Source organism: Mirounga leonina, unplaced genomic scaffold, assembly GCF_011800145.1.
Source record: "Mirounga leonina isolate KUSES-001 unplaced genomic scaffold, KU_Mleo_1.0 Mir_174, whole genome shotgun sequence".
NCBI lineage: Eukaryota > Metazoa > Chordata > Mammalia > Carnivora > Phocidae > Mirounga > Mirounga leonina.
Window position 1 is genome coordinate 49,645,534 of NW_023270451.1, and position 18,933 is coordinate 49,664,466.

Here is an 18,933-nt window from a genome sequence, read left to right on the forward strand (position 1 = left end):
GCCTGATGCGGGACTCGATCCAGGGACTCCAGGATCATGACCTGAGCCGAAGGCAGTCGCTTAACCAACTGAGCCACCCAGGCGCCTGAATAATTTTGTTTTCTTAAGCTAGGATGTAGAATTCTGAATTGTGTTATTCTTAAATGTTTCCTAAATAATACAGTGGTAAACTTGAAGTTGTTTCCACAAATTCTGTGTTAGAGTTTGACTTGATGGAACTAATTTTAGCTCTGTATTATTTTGCATTAGTGACAGTAGTAGCTTTCCCTTTAGTAAAGCACAATGATCAAGAACTGATTGTAGTTTTTTTTCTTAAGATCTTATTTTTAAATAATCTCTGCACCTAGCATGGGGCTCGAACTCACAACCCTGAGATTAAGAGTCACATGCTGCACCAATTGAGCCATCTAGGTGCCCCAGGAGTTGATTGTAGTTTTAGGTCACCTTGAGAGCATTAGGACAAGACTGCTGTATTTTGACTAATGATTAGGATATCTGACAGCTAGGTATGGAAGTAAATATTACTCTAATAAATATAAGTAGGAATTAATAATTTAATGTCCAAACTCAGACACCGCTTCACTACATTCAGCATTCCTTTTTATTTATTTTGAGGCTAGGACCCTTTAAAGTCATTGCGATGCCAGCCTTACCCTTCTACTCCATTCTTTGATGTCTCACATGTTTATTCCTCCTCAAAAAAGAAAAGTTTATAAAAATAAACATTATTTTTCTAAAAATATAAATCCTGAAGACATTTAGCAAAAAAGTGAAGTTCCTTTTTCTTTCTCCTTCAGTACCATTCCCTGTTCTGGTGGCATCATTAAGTTATTACAAGTCTTCTGGCATTTTTCTGTAATTTTATGTATGTTGGTTATTCCCATGTAGATTTCTTTTTTATATAAATGGTACCATATTATAAATACTGTTCTGTGAATTTTTTTTTTCCTGTCACTTAATATATTGTATATACATCCATATCAGTACATAAGGAGCTACCTCATTCTTTGGAATTAAGTGGTATTCTATAGTATGTATTTGTCAGAAAAACTGTACCAGTTTAGTATCACCAAGTCACTCTGAAGGTTAATCTATTTTCTTTAGGCTTATTTAAGCACAAGTTTTTCTCTGAATACCGCTGTAATCGTAGTGCATAGGTTTTCATATGTAGTACTCACTTTGTTTGTATTTGAGTAGTTTTTCAGATGAAGAGGAGGGGAGACACTGTTTTATGTCTATATGGGCAGGTGGATTGTGTTATTTTGTTGTTAATTTCTAATTTCACTGTATTGTAGTCAGAGAATGTGACCTGTAGATTTCTGTATTTTTCAGTATTGATTGATTTTCTTTGTAGCCAGATACATGATCAGATTATGTCAGTAATCTATAGGTAATTGGACAATATGTTCATTCTCTGGGTAGGGATTTTGCATTTATTTTTGACAAGCATATTAATTTTTCAGAGCATTTCCATTTTTTAACCACTTAGTTTATCTGTATCTGAGAGGCCTATTAGTCTTTCACTGTGGATGCTCTGTTAACTTATCATTGTTGCTAAGTTTATGCCTTGTGCATTTTTAAGCTTTGTTGCTGTTTTTATTCTTGCTTCTATCATATGAAACTTTCAAATAAATCAAAGTAAAGTTTGTAAATGAGAGATAGAATTAGTAGAATCTAAGAAAACACAGCAAAAACTTAATACTGAATTTCCCATTCTCTCCTTGGATTAATTAATACATAATAATATGTGTTTCAGTGACATGTTGTTTATTGCATTAATATTCTTAAAAATTTAAATCTTGTGTAGTTTTTAATTTTTTGTCTTACTGAAATGAGACTTTTAGGTTTTTGTTGTTGTTACATTTGCTTGTCTTGTTTGTTAATATTACTTGGATTAAATTTGACTATAAATAATGGAATCTTAAAATAACAGTATATGACAAGATAGAAATTTATTCTTCCTCTATTTCAAAATCCAGAGTTGAATAGTTCTGGATTGAAGTGATAGCTGTGCTTTAAGTTCTCAGTGTCCCAGGTACTTCCTTGTTTGTTGCTTCACTGAGCATGTTCTCTCTTCCCAAGATACTTCATAGTCTAAGATGGTTAATTCAGCTCTGAGCATCGTGGTTACATTTCAGTCAGCAGGAACAAGGAAAGAAAAAGAGGAGTGCACTACCCTTAGAGAGCTGTTCAAGAAGCTACACATGACTTGGACTCTGGAGTCAGGTTCAAAACTGTCTTAAATTCAAATCCTCCTTGCTTTAGGGAAGATACTGCAGTGGTGGCTTTGAGCAACTACATTAGCATGAGAAGGTTACAAGTCTAGATACCAATCTTGCCTATTTGGATATTCTGCTCAGGGCCCTTGTGGCAGCAACCATTTACAACAGACAGCTGGTATGGTGGTGTGCAGCTAAGAACTGTACCTATGTTAGGGTAGGTGAAGCAGGATGCCATATTTAAGAAAGTTGAAGTTGTCTAGGTTTTTAGGTCAAATTTTGTTTCATTTTGGGAATATTGGGAGTACTGCCTAAATCCTACTCACCCTTCAAAATTTAGCTTTTATTTCACTGAGAAACTTTTCGTTGATCCAAAACAGTCTTGTGTTTCTTGCCTCTCCTATGTGCTGTAGTACCTTGTGCGTATCTTCATTATACCATGTTTGAATGAAATGGTAAATTGTAGCTTTCTCCCACCCAAATAGAGGGTGTGTATATGGGTATGTGTACAGATTTGTATGGGAGTGTGTATGGTGGGGGAGGGGTAAGAATGAATTACTTGTTTTTAAATCTTCATAACCTAAGCCTCTACTACAGTGCATTGTACATAGGAACAAATTGTGTACACTTGTATATAAATTTGCATCTATTTTTGTTAATTCATCCATGCCTGTTCTAAGATTTATACCCATCTTTAAACCGATAAAATATAGATTGAAGTTAAGTGACTTTTAATTCTTCTAATTCTGTATTGATGTAAAATCTTTGACTTTTAATTTGAAAGGGGTGTTAAATTTAAAACGTCATTGTCTTAATTCATCCTGTTTCTTCTCACGTTTTCTTGTATTCTTTTTTTAAAATTTTTTTTTTAAATTTTATTTATTTGACAGAGAGAGCCAGCGAGAGAGGGAACACAAGCAGGGGGAGTGGGAGAGGGAGAAGCAGGCTTCCCGCTGAGCAGGGAGCCCGATGTGTGGGGCTTGATCCCAGGACCCTGGGATCACGACCTGAGCCGAAGGCAGACGCTTAACAACTGAGCCACCCAGGCGCCCTCCTCTCTGTTTTTATCTTATTTTTCCTTCCCTTTTCTATGTTCATCTGTTTTGTTTCTTCAAAGAAAAAAAGAAAAAGTACTTTTTATTGAGTATTTACTGTGTACCAGGCACTATGCTTAGGTTTCACGTGTATTATTTAGTTTATTTCTCACAGTTCATCTATTATGTTTAATTTGATATGCGAAGAAACATAAATATTCAAGTATCTTGCTTGCTGTAATCATGCTATAAAGGTAAGATTCTCATCCAGAAAGCCTAAAGTTAAATGCTGTGCTAATAACCACTATAATATTGCTTCTGTTAGTTGTCCAAACCAAATTCGTTAAGTTATCTTAAGAGTTTTCCATCTCACTTCCCCCCCCCCGCCCCCCGTTAAGCCCTAAATATATTTTAAATTCTTTTTTTAAAGCCTTCCTCTCTTAGTATGCCGGCCATTGGTTCTCTACCATTGGCTGCAGAGCAGAATCACTTGTGGTTCCCAAGCCTTGGCCCTGGAGACTGATTTAGTAGCTGTGAGGCTGAAACCCAGACATAGTATTTTATCCAAATAAATTACATTGATTCAGACTTCTGTTTTCTGTCTGTGAGTTCTTCCTTTTCTGTACCTTTATTTTGCTCGTTTTTATTTATCCTTCAAGGTCTAGCTTTGTTGTCACCTCTTTCTGGAAACCTTTAACTCCCATCTGATTTAAAAGTCTTCCGTGTTTTCTACCATTTTAAATATAGCTAAATATAGAGCTCATAGCATCTACTTACTTGTTTCTCTCCCCTACTAGTCTGTAAGTTCAGTGGGAATTGGAGTTCTGTCTTATTTTGCCTTTTTAATCCCTCGTGCCTGGTACATAGTAGATCATTAATAAGTATTTACAGAATTCTATTTCATGCAAAGCAGCATGTAATATTTCACATTGCTTTCTGAGGATATTTTATAGTCAGAATTTGACACTGTTGGGGCACCTGGGCAGCTCAGTTGGTTAAGCATCTACCTTTGGCTTGGGTCATGATCTCAGGGTCCTGGGCCCTAGTTCCCTGCTCAGCAGGGAGTCTGCTTCTCCCTCTCCCTCTGCTGCACTCTCTCTCGCTCTTGCACGATCTCTCTCTCAAATAAATAAGTAAATAAAATCGTAAAAAAAAAAAAACTTTTCAGTTTGATCTTAAAGTCTTTATCAGGGCAAGTAAAAGAAAAATTACTATAAGGAGAAATCATCATTATCAATTGGTTATGGATTTCTTGTCTACATGGGACCCTACTTGTCTACATGGGACCCTACTTGTGAATTACTGATTGTGATCTTTTGCATGATGAAGATGTTTAAATAAGATTTGATTTGGGGGAGGTAAGAAATAGTACAGTAAAACCCCCAAAACTAGAACTGATAAATGAATTCAGTTATGTCACAGGATACAAAATCAATGTACAGAAATCTTTTGCATTGCTGTACACTAATAATGAAGCAGCAGAAAGTGAAATTAAGAAAATAGTCCCATTTATAATAGCAGCAAAAGTAATAAAATATCTAGGAAAAAACTTAACCAAAGAAGTGAAAGACTTGTACTCTGGAAACTAGAAAACACTGATGAACGAAATTCAAGACTTTCTTGAGTATTTTATAGTTTTCTGAGTACAGATTCTTTGCCTCTTTGGTTAGATTTATTCCTAGGTGTCTTATGGTTTTGGGTGCAGTTGTAAATGGGATTGACTCCTTAATTTCTCTTTCTTCTGTCTTATTGTTGGTGTATAGGAATGTCACTGATTTCTGTGCATTGATTTTATATCCTGCCACTTTACTGAATTCCTATATGAGTTCTAGCAGTTAAGAAGTGGAAAAACGTTCCATACTCATGGATTGGAAGAACAAATATTGTGAAGATGTCAATGCTACCTAGAGCAATCTACACATTTAATGCAATCCCCATCAAAATACCATCCACTTTTTTCAAAGAAATGGAACAAATAATCCTAAAATTTGTATGGAACCAGAAAAGACCCCGCATAGCCAGAGGAATATTGAAAAAGAAAAGCAAAGCTGGTGGCATCACAATTCCGGACTTCAAGTTCTATTACAAAGCTGTCATTATCAAGACAGTATGGTATTGGCACAAAAACAGACACATAGATCAGTGGAACAGAATAGAGAGCCCAGAAATGGACCCTCAACTCTGTGGTCACCTAATCTTCGACAAAGCAGGAAAGAATGTCCAATGGAAAAAAGACAGTCTCTTCAACAAATGGTGTTGGGAATATTGGACAGCCACATGCAGAAGAATGAAACTGGACCATTTCCTTACACCACACACAAAAATAGACTCCAAATGGTTGAAAGACCTCAATGTGAGACAGGAGTCCATCAACATCCTAAAGGAGAACACAGGCAGCAACTTCTTCGACCTCAGCTGCAGGAACTTCTTCCTAGAAACATCGCCAAAGGCAAGGGAAGCAAGGGCAAAAATGAACTATTGGGACTTCATCAAGATAAAAAGCTTTTGCAAAGCAAAGGAAACAGTCAACAAAACCAAAAGACAACTTACAGAATGGGAGAAGATATTTGCAAATGACATATCAGATAAAGGGCTAGTATCCAAAATCTATAAAGAACTTATCAAACTCAACACCCAAAGAACAAAGAATCCAGTCAAGAAATGGGCAGAAGACATGAACAGACATTTTTCCAAAGAAGACATCCAAATGGCCAACAGACACATGAAAAAGTGCTCAACATCGTTCGGCATCAGGGAAATCCAAATCAAAACCTCAATGAGATACCACCTCACACCAGTCAGAATGGCTAAAATTAACAAGTCAGGAAACGGCAGATGTTGGCGGGGATGCAGAGAAATTTCAGAGTATGCAAGCTACTACTTCATGTAGTGAATCATGGGAGTTTCAATGAAGATAGAGAAAAAAATTCACTGGGGAAAAAAAAATCGTAAGTGAAAGTATAGTTAGGTATTTTCTGAATTTTTAGTGAGTATAAAAAAGCAGACACCATTTTGAAGTTTTATAATAGTATAAGATACATGCTATTTATTTTTTAAAGATTTATTTATTTGACAGAGATAGCGAGAGAGGGAACACAAGCGGGGGAGTAGGAGGAGAAGCAGGCTTCCCGCCGGGCAGGGAGCCCGATGCAGGGCTCGATCCCAGGACCCTAGGATCATGACCTGAGCTGAAGGCAGACGCTTAACAACTGAGCCACCCAGGCGCCCCAAGATACATGCTATTTAGAATTAAAGGAGCAGTCTTGATCATTGTTCCCAAAACGAGAATTGCTTAAAAACAAAAAGCCAATAGTCTTATTCTTTAATAGGAAAATCATGAGCCTAAGATCTCTAGAATCAGGGATATACTTAACTTTATTATATGTTTTCTTTATATATTTTACTTACCAACTATAAGATAACTTCCTGTGAGCATTTGTTGAAGGGTTGAAGGCAAGCTTATAAACATAGAGATATAATTACTTTTCATTCTGTTTTTTTCCTTATGATACTACAAGAGGAAAGAAACTTATAGGTATTAATTCAGCTATGACAATACAATTTCCAAATATGAAATTTATGGCCACCTCCTTTTAAACTTAGATGAAGAAATTGATCAAATTCCTTTCCAAGGTAATATGGTAGGAAGATCAAAGTGGGAAGTAAGGAGCCTAAAATAGAAATGCTAACAATTATGGAAACTTAAAAGTTGGTTTTAGTTGGTATTTATAAAACAGTTTCAAATTTGATTTTTTTGGTGTGTGATCATGTTTTAAAGATAGCCATTTTTGAGGGAATTAGTTTTATTAACAAATCACGTTTGTGACAAAGAGGTTACCTTGATTTGGACTACTTGGACAGGAAGTTTTCTGAATTTAAAACCTGAGTATTACTATATGAAGAAAATGTATACTAGATGCTAATTTTTATTTCTTTTAGTGCTCACCACTCAATAAGTAGTGTTCTCTTCATTTTACTGGTAAGCATACTGAGCCAAGAGATTGCATACAATGGTAAAGGTTGCACATCCATTAAGTGGAAAAGTTAGGATTTTTTTTTTTTTTTAAAGATTTTATTTATTTATTTGACAGAGACAGACAGCGAGAGCAGGAACACAAGCAGGGGGAGTGGGAGAGGGAGAAGCAGGCCTCCCGCCGAGCCGGGAGCCCGATGTGGGACTCGATCCCAGGACCCCGGGATCATGACCTGAGCCGAAGGCAGTCGCTTAACCAACTGAGCCACCCAGGCGCCCGAAAAGTTAGGATTTTTTAACCTGTACATTTCTAAAGTTTTTTGAAGTTTACCCTAATTTAAACTCTAGGGAACTTTCTGAACCGTAATCGGTAGGTAAAAATGTTTGGAATTTAATACCACTTTTCTGTGAATATCTGTTGTTAAATTTCTTTCCCAAATACTTAAGCCAGCTTTATTACTTGAACTTGGAAGAAAGAAGGTTGGGTGGACTTTAGTGTAAGTTATAATACTAAAGTGCTACATTACCTTACGCAAGTCATTTAACATCCCTGAGGTCTTTTTCCTAAATGGTAAGTAACTATCTCAAAAGATTGTTTGGCAGGTACAGTGACAAAGTCTGTCCTAAGGAAAGGTAATGTAAACTGAGTGGGGGGAAATTGGGATGTTAACTCATTTACTACACATTCAGAAAAAACATACCCCTTTTTTTCTCTGAGGGTCAAAGGACTCTTGCTTTCTTAGGCTTTCAAAAATTTTTAGACTCCTGGGTACTGGACACAATATTGCCAGAATCCTTGGAGCCTTGCTATTCTTCTTTATGTTTATCCTACATTCTTTCTCTTTTTACAAAACATGTCCCACATCTCTACTCATTTCTCCAAAAAAATTTTTTCAGTCCTCTGTAATTTTCTCCCTCTGTGTTCATAATTTAAATTCAGTGCACCCAAAGGATCTCATATTCAGTATCATGCAATTTTTCATGGATTTCATATATGAGTTTCTCATATATACATTTTTCATCGAGTTAATTGCTATAACTTTTTGGAGAAAGTATCTGTTTATCAAAATTGAAAGTATACATATTCTTTGAATCCAGAATCTAATTTCTGAGAGTTTAATGTGGCAAATGGAAATAACAGTATACAAAGATATAATATCCAAGTTAAGAGTACATAAAGATATACATCTTGGTTTTTTTTATAGCATTATTTGTAGGAACAAAAAATAGAAAATATGTACATTAAAAGGAAGGGATGAATAAATTATGTCTATAGTGTATAGAGTATTTGATACCTATTAAGAATAAGGTAGCTCAATGTGTTTTGATTGAAAAGGATGGCCATGATATGTTACCTTTTGAAAAAAGGAAGTTACAGTATAAAATGCATGTAATGAGTCAATTTTTATTTCTGTGTGTATATTTAATCCCTTCATATATATATTTATATTTTTATATGTAAAAGAGAAAGCATGGAAATATACACATTGAACTGGTAACAGATTATTTTGAGAATTGAAGGAATTATTTGGAAGATATTTAAGGAAAAATTACCTTTACTTTTTATTACTGAATTATACAAACATCAGGGCTTATAAAATTTAATAGTTGAACTATAAAATAGATAAAAAATATATATACACATATGTATTTACTTTTGATATTAAAAACTTCAAACATGGAAGTAGAGCTTCAGCAGTTAACTCATGCCATTTACCCCATTCTTGTTACTGTTAGCGGCATTAAGTTCTTTCACACTGTTGTGCAGCTGTCACCACTATTGATCTCTAGAACTTTTTCATCAGCCCAAACTGAAACTCCACACCCTTTAAATAATAACTCTCCATTCTCCCTAGTCCCTGGTAACCACTATTCTACTTTCTGTTCCTATGAATTTGACTCTTCCAGGTACCTCATATAAGTGGAGTCATACGATAGTTATCCTACTGTGTCTCTTTAATTTCACTTACTGTGATGTGTTCAGGGTTCATCCCTGTTGTAGTATATATCAGAATTTCTTTTTTAAGGGCGAATAATATATTTCAGTGTATATATATATACTATACTTTGTTTATCTACTTGTCTGTTGATGGTCATGTGGGTTGTTTACACCTTTTGTTTTGTCCCTTGCATCTGTTGATGAGCATTTGGGTTTCCACCTTTTAATTGTGAATAATCCTACTGTGCTCATTGGTATGCATATGTCTGTTCAGTTCTCTGCTTTCAGTTCTTCTGGATATATGCCAGAAATAGAATTGTTGGATCATATGGTAATCCTATGTTTAAATATTGAGGGGTTGTCATACCATTTTCCACATTGGCTGTACCATTTAACATTCCCACCAGAATGCCGTTGGGTTTCGATTTGTACATCCTCACCAATATTTTTTTTGTTTTTGATTTGGTTGTTTTTTTGTTAATAGCCATACTAATGGATTTGAAGTGATATCATTGTGGTTTTGATTTGCATTTTCCTGATGACTAGTAATGCTGAGCATCTTTTTTTTTTAAAGATTTTATTTATTTGACAGAGAATGAGCAAGGGGCAGGGGCAGTGGGAGAGGGAGGAGACTCCCCATTGAGCAGGGAGCCCAGCGTGGGGCTTGATCCCAGGACTCTGAGATCATGACCTGAGCCAAAGGCAGACACTTAACCAACTGAGCCACCCAGCCTCTTCAGTGTCTTTTAATATGTTTATTAGCTGTTTGTGTGTTGTCTTTGAAGAAATGTCTAGCCAAGACCTTTGCCCATATTTAAATTGGGTTGTTTGGATTTTTTTGTTTTTGAATTGTAGCAGTCTTTTACATACTGTGACTGTTAATCCCTTATATTTATGATACGCAGATACCTTCTGTTGTGTGTCTGATGGTGCCCTTTGATGCACAGAGGTTTTAATTTTGATGGTCCATTTGTTTAATTTCCTTTTGCTGCCATCATGATTCAAGGAAAGGTTCAAGAAATCATTGCTAAATCCAGTGTCATAAAAGCTTTTCCCCCTGTGTTTTCAGAGTTTTATAGTTTTACCTTTGATTCAGTTTGAGTTAAATTTTGTTATGATGTAAGGGATGGATCCAACTTGATTCTTCTGCATGTGGATATTCACTTTAACCAGCATCACTTACTGCAAAGACTGTCCTCTCCCCACTGAATGGTTTTGCCACCCTTGTCAAAAATCATTTCAGCATTTATATAAAGGTTTTATTTCTGGACTATTCTATTTCACTGTTTTATATGTCTGTCTTTATACTACCACCACACTGTTTTGTATCTTTTTAGTAAGTTTTGAAATCAGCAAGTGAGTTCTCCAACTTTCTTTTTCAAGATTGTTTTGGCTATTTGGGGTCCCTTAAGGTTCTATATGATCTTTAGGATGGTTTTTTTCTATTACTACCAAAAAAAAAAAAAGTTTTTTGGGATTTTGGTAAGGAGTGAGTTGAATCTGTAGATCGCTTTAGGTAGTATTGACATTATAGCAGTATTAATCCTTCCACCCCATGAAAACTGGTTGTGTTTCCATTTATTTGGGTCTTTTAAAATTTCTTGCAGTGATGTTTTATAGTTTCATTGTACAAGTCATTAGCCTCCTTGGTTAGGTTTATTAATAAGTACTTTATTCTTTTTCATACTGTTGTAAATAGAATTGTCTTCTTAATTTCCATTTGGTATTGTTCATTGTTTATGTATAGAAATGCAAATGGTTTTTGTGTATTGATTTTGTATCCTGCAACTTTGCTCAATTCATTTATTAGTTCTAACAGTATTTTTGTGGAATCTTTAGGGTTTTCTACCTATAAGATTGTATCATCTGTGAACAGATAGTTTTACTTCTTCCTTTCCAATTTGGGTGTTTTTTTTTCTTGCCAAATTGCTCTGACAACTGTGTTGAATGGAAGAGTTGAAGGTGGACATCTTTTTCTTGTTCCTGATCTTAGAGGAAAAACCTTCAGTCTTTTACTATTGACTGTGGTGTTAGCTGTGGTTTTTTTATATATGGTCTTTATTATAGTGAGGTAGTTTCCTTATTACTGTAGTTTATAGAATTTTTTTTATTATGATAGGGTGTTGAATTTTGTCAAAGGTATTTCTGCATCACTTGAGATGATCATGTGCTTTTTCTCCCTTCATTAGAATTAATGTGGTATATTATATTGATTTTTGAATGTTGAACTATCCTTGCATTCCAGGAATAAGTCTGACTTTGTCATGGTGTATAATTCTTCTAATAATGTTTGCTGTTGAATTATGTTTTGTATTTTTTTAAAAGATTTTATTTATTTATTTGATGGTGGAGGGGGAAGAGCACAAGCAGGGGGAGTGGTAGGCAAAGGGAGAGGCTTCCCGCTGAGCAGGGAGCCCAACATGAGGCTTGATCCCAGAACTCTGGGACTATGACCTGAGCTGAAGGCAGACACTTAACTAACTGAGCCACCCAGGTGCCCGAATTATGTTTGTTAATACTTTTTGAGGATATTTGCATCAGTATTCATCAGGGATGTTAGATTATAATTTTCTTGTGTTTTTGTCTGGCTTTGGTATCAGGGTAATGCTGACCTAATAGAATGAGTTCGTAAATGTTCTCTCTTCAGTTTCTTAGAAGAGTTTAAGAAGATTGGTGTTAATTATGATATAAATGTATGGTATGGTTCACTGATAATGCCATCTGGTCTAAGGACTTTTCTTTTTTGAGGAGGTTTTTGATTATGACTTGTTTGTTTTATGGTCAGTTTTAGAACGTGCTTCATGTGCACTTGAGAAAAATGTGTTCTGATGTTGGATGTAGTGTTTTGTCTGTTTTATAGTGTTGTTCAAGTTCTCTTGTTTGCCTTCTGTCTGGTTCTTCTATCCATTATTGAAAGTAGAGTATTGAAGTCTCCAACTATTATTGTAAACCGTCTATTTCCCCCCTCAATTCTGTCAGTTTGCTTCATATATTTTGGAGCTTTGGTGTTTGGTGTATATATGTATATAATTCTAATGTTTACTTCATGAATAACTTTTTATCTATATAGAATATCTTTTTTTTGTAGCAGTTTTTGACTTAAGTCTGTTTTGTCTGATAATAGTATAGCCATCTCACCTTTTTTTGGTTACTACTTGCACGGAAAATATTTTTTATCCTTTTACTTTCAACCTCTGTGTGTGTCTTCTAGGTAGCATACAGTTTGATCATGTTTTTTTTTAGTAGTACTGGCAGTCTGCCTTTGGGGAGTTTAATCCACCTACATGTAATTACTGATAATGAAGAACTTAACTTTAGTCATTTTATTATTTTCTGTATGTCTTAAGCTTTTGTATATCCATTTCCTCCTTTACTACCTTCTTTTGTGTTCAGTTGATTTTTTTGTAGTGTCACGTTTTGATTCCCTTTCTCCTTTACTTTTTCTGTATATTATTTAGATATTTTCTTTGTGGTTATAGAGATTACATATAACATCCTAAGTTATAGTAATCTAATTTGAATTTATACCAACCTAACTTTAATTGCATACATAAACTATTCATAGCCCCTCCCCCACTTTTTATTATTGATGTCACAAACTGTCTTTAAACATTTTGTACTCATTAACAGATTTATAACTATTTGTTATTCATTTGTTTTTTTAAATCTTACAGAAAATATAAAATGGAGTTAACAAACCAAAATTAAAATAATACCGGTTTGTATATTTGTTCATGTATTTACCTTTACTGGAGATCTTTATATTTTCACATGGCTTTGAGTTACTGTCTAGGGTCCTTTCTACCTGAAGTAATCCCTTCAGTATTTCTTATAGAGCATATGTAGTGATAATGAATCTCCTTAGTTTTTGTTTATCTGGGAGTATTTTAATTTCTACTTCAGTTTCTAAGCACAGTTTTGCCAGATACAGAATTCTCATTTGACAGTTGTATCATCACACTGCCATCAGGCCTCCAAGTTTTCTGCTGAGAAATTGGTTGAAATCTTATTGAGGATTCCTTCTTTGTGTTATGTTGCTTTTCTCTTGCTACTTTCAGAATTCTCTCTTTTCTTTGTCTTTCTTCAGTTTGTGTCTTGGTGTGGGTCACCATGGGTTTATCCTGCTAGGAGTTTGTTGAGATTCTTGGATTTTAGTTTTATGTCTTTTCATCAAATTTGGAAAAATTTTTTTCTCTTTAATCTCTGATCCTTTCTCATTCTTCTTTTTCTGAAACTCCCATAATGTATATACTGGTCCAGTTGCTGGTGTCCCACAAATCCCTTAGGCTGTGTTTACATTCTTTTTTCTTTCTGATCCGTAGACTCAACAATTTTGAAGGTCCTGTCCTCAAGTTTACAGATTCTTTCTTCAGCCTGCTCAGTTCTGCTGTTGAACCTCTTTGGCAGATTTCTCAATTCAATTGTATTTTTCATCTCCAGAATTTTGTTTCATTCCTTTTTACAATTTCTTGATATTCTTGTGTTACATTGTTTTCCTGATTTCCAGTACTTCTTTGTCCTTTTTTTCCTTTAGCTCTTTGAATATATTTAAGACAGGTATTTTAAAGTCCTCATCTAGGTAAATCCAGTATTTGTACTGCTTCAGGGATGGTTTCTGGGAATTTGTTTTGTTCCTTTCTATAGGCTTTCTCTGTTTCTTTGCATGCTTTGTGATTTTTTTGTTGAAAAATGTGCATTTGGAAAAACAGTCACCTTTCCCATCTTTGCAGACTGCCAAATGTCAGGGCAGTCATCTGATGATTAGCTGGGTATGTTATGAGCCGAGAGATCAGCCTGCAGTGAAAGTTTGGCCTGGGTCTGTGTGTGAATTTCTCAGTTCCCCCTGTGTACATGGCTGCTTTTGAATATCTTAATTCTCCAAAGGGTCTCACTCGAGCTTCTCCTTAGGGCCTCAGGTGTCTACTGTATATCTATCCACTCAATTTTCTTCTCCAGGCATCTGTGGGTTTCTAGTTCCCCTTCAGCTTTCACCATTGGTGTTCAGTGCTTCTTCCACCTAAAATCCCAGTTAGACAAGGGGCGCCTGGGTGACTCAGTCGTTAAGCATCTGCCTTTGGCTCAGGTCGTGGTCCCAGGGTCCTGGGATCAAGCCCCACATTGGGCTCTCTGCTCGGCGGGAAGCCTGCTTCTCCCTCTCCCACTCTCCCTGCTTGTGTTCCCTCTCTCGCTGTGTTTCTCCTGTCAAATAAATAAAATCTTAAAAAAAAAAAAAAATCCCAGTTAGATAAGACAGACCAGTCCTTCTGGCAGATCCTAGAGAAGTTAGAATCTGTTTTAAGTAAAGTCAGCCCTATTCCGTCTGGTTTGAGGGAAGAATATGGAACTGGGTTGCTGTCTCCTTGAGTCCCAGACATACCATATAGAGAATAGGGGAAGAACGAATGAAAATGACCTGAACTTTGTTGTTCATGGCATTTTCTTGACTGGGCATTTGTTTGGTGCTGTAAATCTTTGACTTTTTCCAGAGCTCCTATAAGGTTAATTTAGCCAGTTTCTAGTCGTTTTTGATGTTTCTGTGAGGGCTTGGAATTTCTTAGTCATTTTGCTGATGTCACTCAAGAATGCTTTTTAAATTATAAAAATAAAATAAAGTTAGTGAAGGAAATTTAGAGCACACACAAATGTAGAAAGCTAAGGAAAAAAAAAAAAATCTTACCTACAATTCTACTCTGTAGTAACCACTATTAACATTTTGATGTGTTGCCTTTCGGGCTTTTTTCCCCTTTGTCATACCTTTCATTTTGTCCTGCTTTCTCTTGTTCTTCTACCCTGTACCACCAAAAAAAAAAAAAAGAAGTTAAATAAAATAAGGTCTCTAAACATACTTTTAGTCAGTACAGTGTTAATTTTTGAATTTAGTGTACTTTTTACATTTGACATCCCAAAATATTTTTACAGATACTCAAATTTTTCATTTATGCTTCTAAATGAAAATATTGTAGATCTTTTTCTTCTCTCTCTCTCTTTTTTTTTTTTTAAATAAAACACAAGTCAAATTTATTGATTTGTCCACAGTCAGCAATGGTGATCTCGCTGGTCTTGCCATTCCTGGACCCAAAGCACTCCATGGCTTCCATAGTATTCATGCCCTCTTTCACCTGGCCAAAGACCACACGCATGCTATTCAGCCACTCAGTGTTGACAGTGTGGATGAAAAACTGGGAAGCATTTGTGTTGGTTCCAGCATTTGCCATGGACAAGCCGCCAGACCCTGTGCTTCAGGATGAAATTCTCATCATCAGATTTCTCCCTGTAAATGGACTTCCTGCCAGTGCTATATGGCATGTGAAGTCACCACCCTGGCACATAAATCCTGAAATAATCCTGTGCAAGCAGGGACCTTTAGAACCAAATCCTTTCTTCCCAGTGCTCAGGCCATGAAAGTTCTCTGCTGTCTTTGGAACTTTGTCTGCAAACAGCCTGGAGGAGATGCAGCCCACAGCAATGTCGAAGAACATGGTGGGGTGGGGTTGACCGTGGCTAGACAGCAGGGTGGGTCTAGGGCAGCAGTGTCTGCAAGGCCTAGGTATTTCTGATTATCCCCACAGGCTTGGGTTTTATTCCAGTCTTTACTCCTTTATTCAGTACGTAAGAGTTAAGAAAGAAGTAGGTATGAAGAACCTATAATTTATTTTCCTTTGTCCTAGAAATTTCTGGAATTTTTACATCTAGAAAAAAGTGACAGCCCCTCATTCAAAGGGGTAAACCATGACAACCTAGTATGGATCTTAACTTTCTTGAGAGCCAATATAAAGAGAAAGAACTCAACCTAGACAGAAATGGTAATGTTAATATTGTGACATCAGTTATTTAGGCTAGAGGTACCTATTAAACCAACTGAACTATTAACAATAACTAGATTCTTTAATCCTGTGCTATATTAATTGATAATTATAGTTAAGATTTTTAATTTATTTAGCTTTATATTATGTATATCTTGAAGCTATTTATATTTTGGTAAAAATTATATATTTGGTATGTTGTACTAAACTTGACATAGAGGGTTAAAGAAGAGTATGTGCATCTTAGTGGAAATTGTGTTCTACCTTCTTCCATTCCTACCTCTTACCTTAATCAGAAGCACCATAAAAAGTAATTACCTCTGATGTTTTTGGAATTTGGTTTATGGAAAGGTACCCTTTATACTTAAGCTGATTGATACATGGGTGAATAAATTGGAAGTACTTTGTTTGTGGTTCACTTTTATACTGAGATGCATTGTGATTAATTTTTCTTCTTTTATCAGCAGATTTCTTTTTATAGTTGCATGATTTCTTTTTTTTGGTCATTCATTAATTATTGACTATAATAAATGTTTACACCTAACTTTTATGTTTTATTTCACTGAAGTAGCAATATATATCCAAACTTGGGTGTTTCTTTCATAACTAACTTTGGTCTCTAGGAATACATTACTGTTAAAAATGGAGACTATTGCATTAGATTTTAGATACAATACTTTTATCTAGATGTATCTAGAATTAGATACATTACTTTTAAAGAGCACAGATTGTAGAGTTAAAAAGCTAAAAAGATTCCTTGGAAGCATGAGTCTAATTTTATAAGAAAAGGAGGACCAAGAACTTATTCTTTTTTTTTTTTTTTAAGATTTTATTTATTTATTTGAGAGAGAATGAGAGACAGAGAGCACGAGAGGGAAGAGGGTCAGAGGGAGAAGCAGACCCCCAGCTGAGCAGGGAGCCCGATGTGGGACTCGATCCCGGGACTCCAGGATCATGACCTGAGCCGAAGGCAGTCGCTTAACCAACTGAGCCACCTAGGCGCCCCAAAGAACTTATTCTAATAGGGAGTCTTTATAGTATGTTTTCTAATGTCACTTCTTTGTTCCATCAAGAATTACTTGTATAAAGCAAGTTTGGTTATGGTATTGGTTGAATATTTAAGATTGATAAAGTGGCCGAGTTTAACACATTTTTCCTCCCCCATTTCTTTTAGGTGAATCTGGACTCGGGAAGTCAACATTAATCAACTCATTATTCCTCACAGATTTGTATTCTCCAGAGTATCCAGGTCCATCCCATAGAATAAAAAAGACTGTACAGGTATGTACATTAGTATTGTTAATTGATGATAAGCTGGGGTAATGTTCACACAAAACACATGCTAGTACTTTTATTATGCTTCCCTGGAGATAGGTTTGTATTTGGTCTCATCCGCTATAAAATGGTAAACCTGATTGATGTTAAAAAGAGAGAGGGTGAGCACAGGTAATTAGAGGAATTATCTTGACTAGAACCTTCTAAATTTGTCCTTAGGACCCTCTTAGAGATTATATGTAATAAATAATACCCCTAGAGTTATACTGTCCAACATGGTAGCTACTTGCCATATTTAGCTATTAAGTTTGAATAAGTTAAAAGCAAATAAAATTTAAAATTTAGTTTCTCAGTTACACCAGTCACATTTCAAGTCCTCAATAGACATATGTGGCCAATGGCTACCATTTTGGGTAGTACAGATGTATTTCCACTGTTGGAGAATGCAGTAATGGACAGTGTGGAGAAAACATGATTTGCAGAAAAGCCATTAATTTAATTTATTAATTAATTTAAATACAGTGTTCTATATTACTCAGTGGCATAGGCCCATATGATAGATGAATGGCAGTTGGAATTCGTTAAGGCTCCCAAGCTATGTGTAGTCTAATTTAGTACTTCTCAGTCTTTAATGTGTGTTCAGATCAACTTGTTAAATTTAGTTCCTGTTTTAGTTAGTTTATCTGAGATGGGCTGAGATTCTGCATTCCTGAAAAATTTTAGGTGATGCTGATGCTGCTGACCTATAGACCACACTTCAAATGACAGAATGCTCTAGGCTCCAGATCTGCACTGTTTAATACAGTAGCCAGTAGCCACATGTGTCTGTTAAGCTCTTAAAATGTGGGTAGTCCAAATGGAGATGTTATGCAAATATAAAATACATCCCAGGTTTTGACAATTTAGTATGTGATGAAAAATAATATAAAAGATCTTATTACTAATTTTTTTATATTGATTACACTTCACAGTGATAATATTTTGGTTATATTGTATTAAATAAAATACATTAATTTCACCTTTTATTACTTTTTGAAGTGGCTACTGAAAAGTTTTAAATTACTTACGTGGCTCACATTACATTTTTGTTAGACAGCACTCATCTAAACTATTAATTGAAAAATTGTTAGTAGATTGGTGCAGTAGTAATACATAGCACATAAGCAGAGAGGAAGGGAGTGAATAGTTCTCGCTGGAGCAGGCTTTATTCAGGCTGGAGGTGGATTTGAAGGATTGGTAGTGATTATTCTAGTGCACAAGGTGGAAGGAAAGTCTGGAAATTCTGGGCAGAAACTCATATCAAACTGCAAGGTGCAGTTTAGTAATTAAATTCTTAAAGAAGTAATTTTGTCAAGTGAGTATTTTTTCTTTTTTTTAAAGTTTTTCTCTGTTTTAGGAATTTTTTTGTATCCTTCATAGAGCTTGAAATTTCAAATTACTTGCAAAAATGTATTCTAAAACCTTGACACTACATTGCTTATTTATTTCGTGATCAGTGTTGGATATTTTAACCCTAAGCAAGAAGAGGAACTTTTAATTTTTTAATTTAGGTATTTAAATTCAAGATAAGTAAACTATGTATGTAGAAATGTTAAAGAAATCCCACAATATAGATTCCCAAGTTCAAGAATATTTAGTCTAGGGGCACCTGGGTGACTCAGTTGGTTAAGCATCTGCCTCTAGGTCAGGT

The 18,933-nt window shown here is 35.4% G+C and overlaps 1 protein-coding gene across 5 annotated transcripts in view; it reads left to right on the forward strand.

The window, feature by feature from the left end:
* Window positions 1-18,933, forward strand: part of SEPTIN7 (septin 7) — a 121,404-nt gene that overhangs the window by 53,222 nt on the left and 49,249 nt on the right. For 4 of the 5 annotated variants that reach the window (XM_035020902.1, XM_035020898.1, XM_035020897.1 and 1 more), the window contains one exon: window positions 17,143-17,249. In XM_035020902.1, coding sequence (XP_034876793.1) covers window positions 17,143-17,249 — 107 coding nt within the window. Of the gene's footprint in view, window positions 1-15,892; window positions 15,969-17,142; window positions 17,250-18,933 lie in introns of those variants that run through there. The other variant, XM_035020901.1, reaches the window with a different exon arrangement.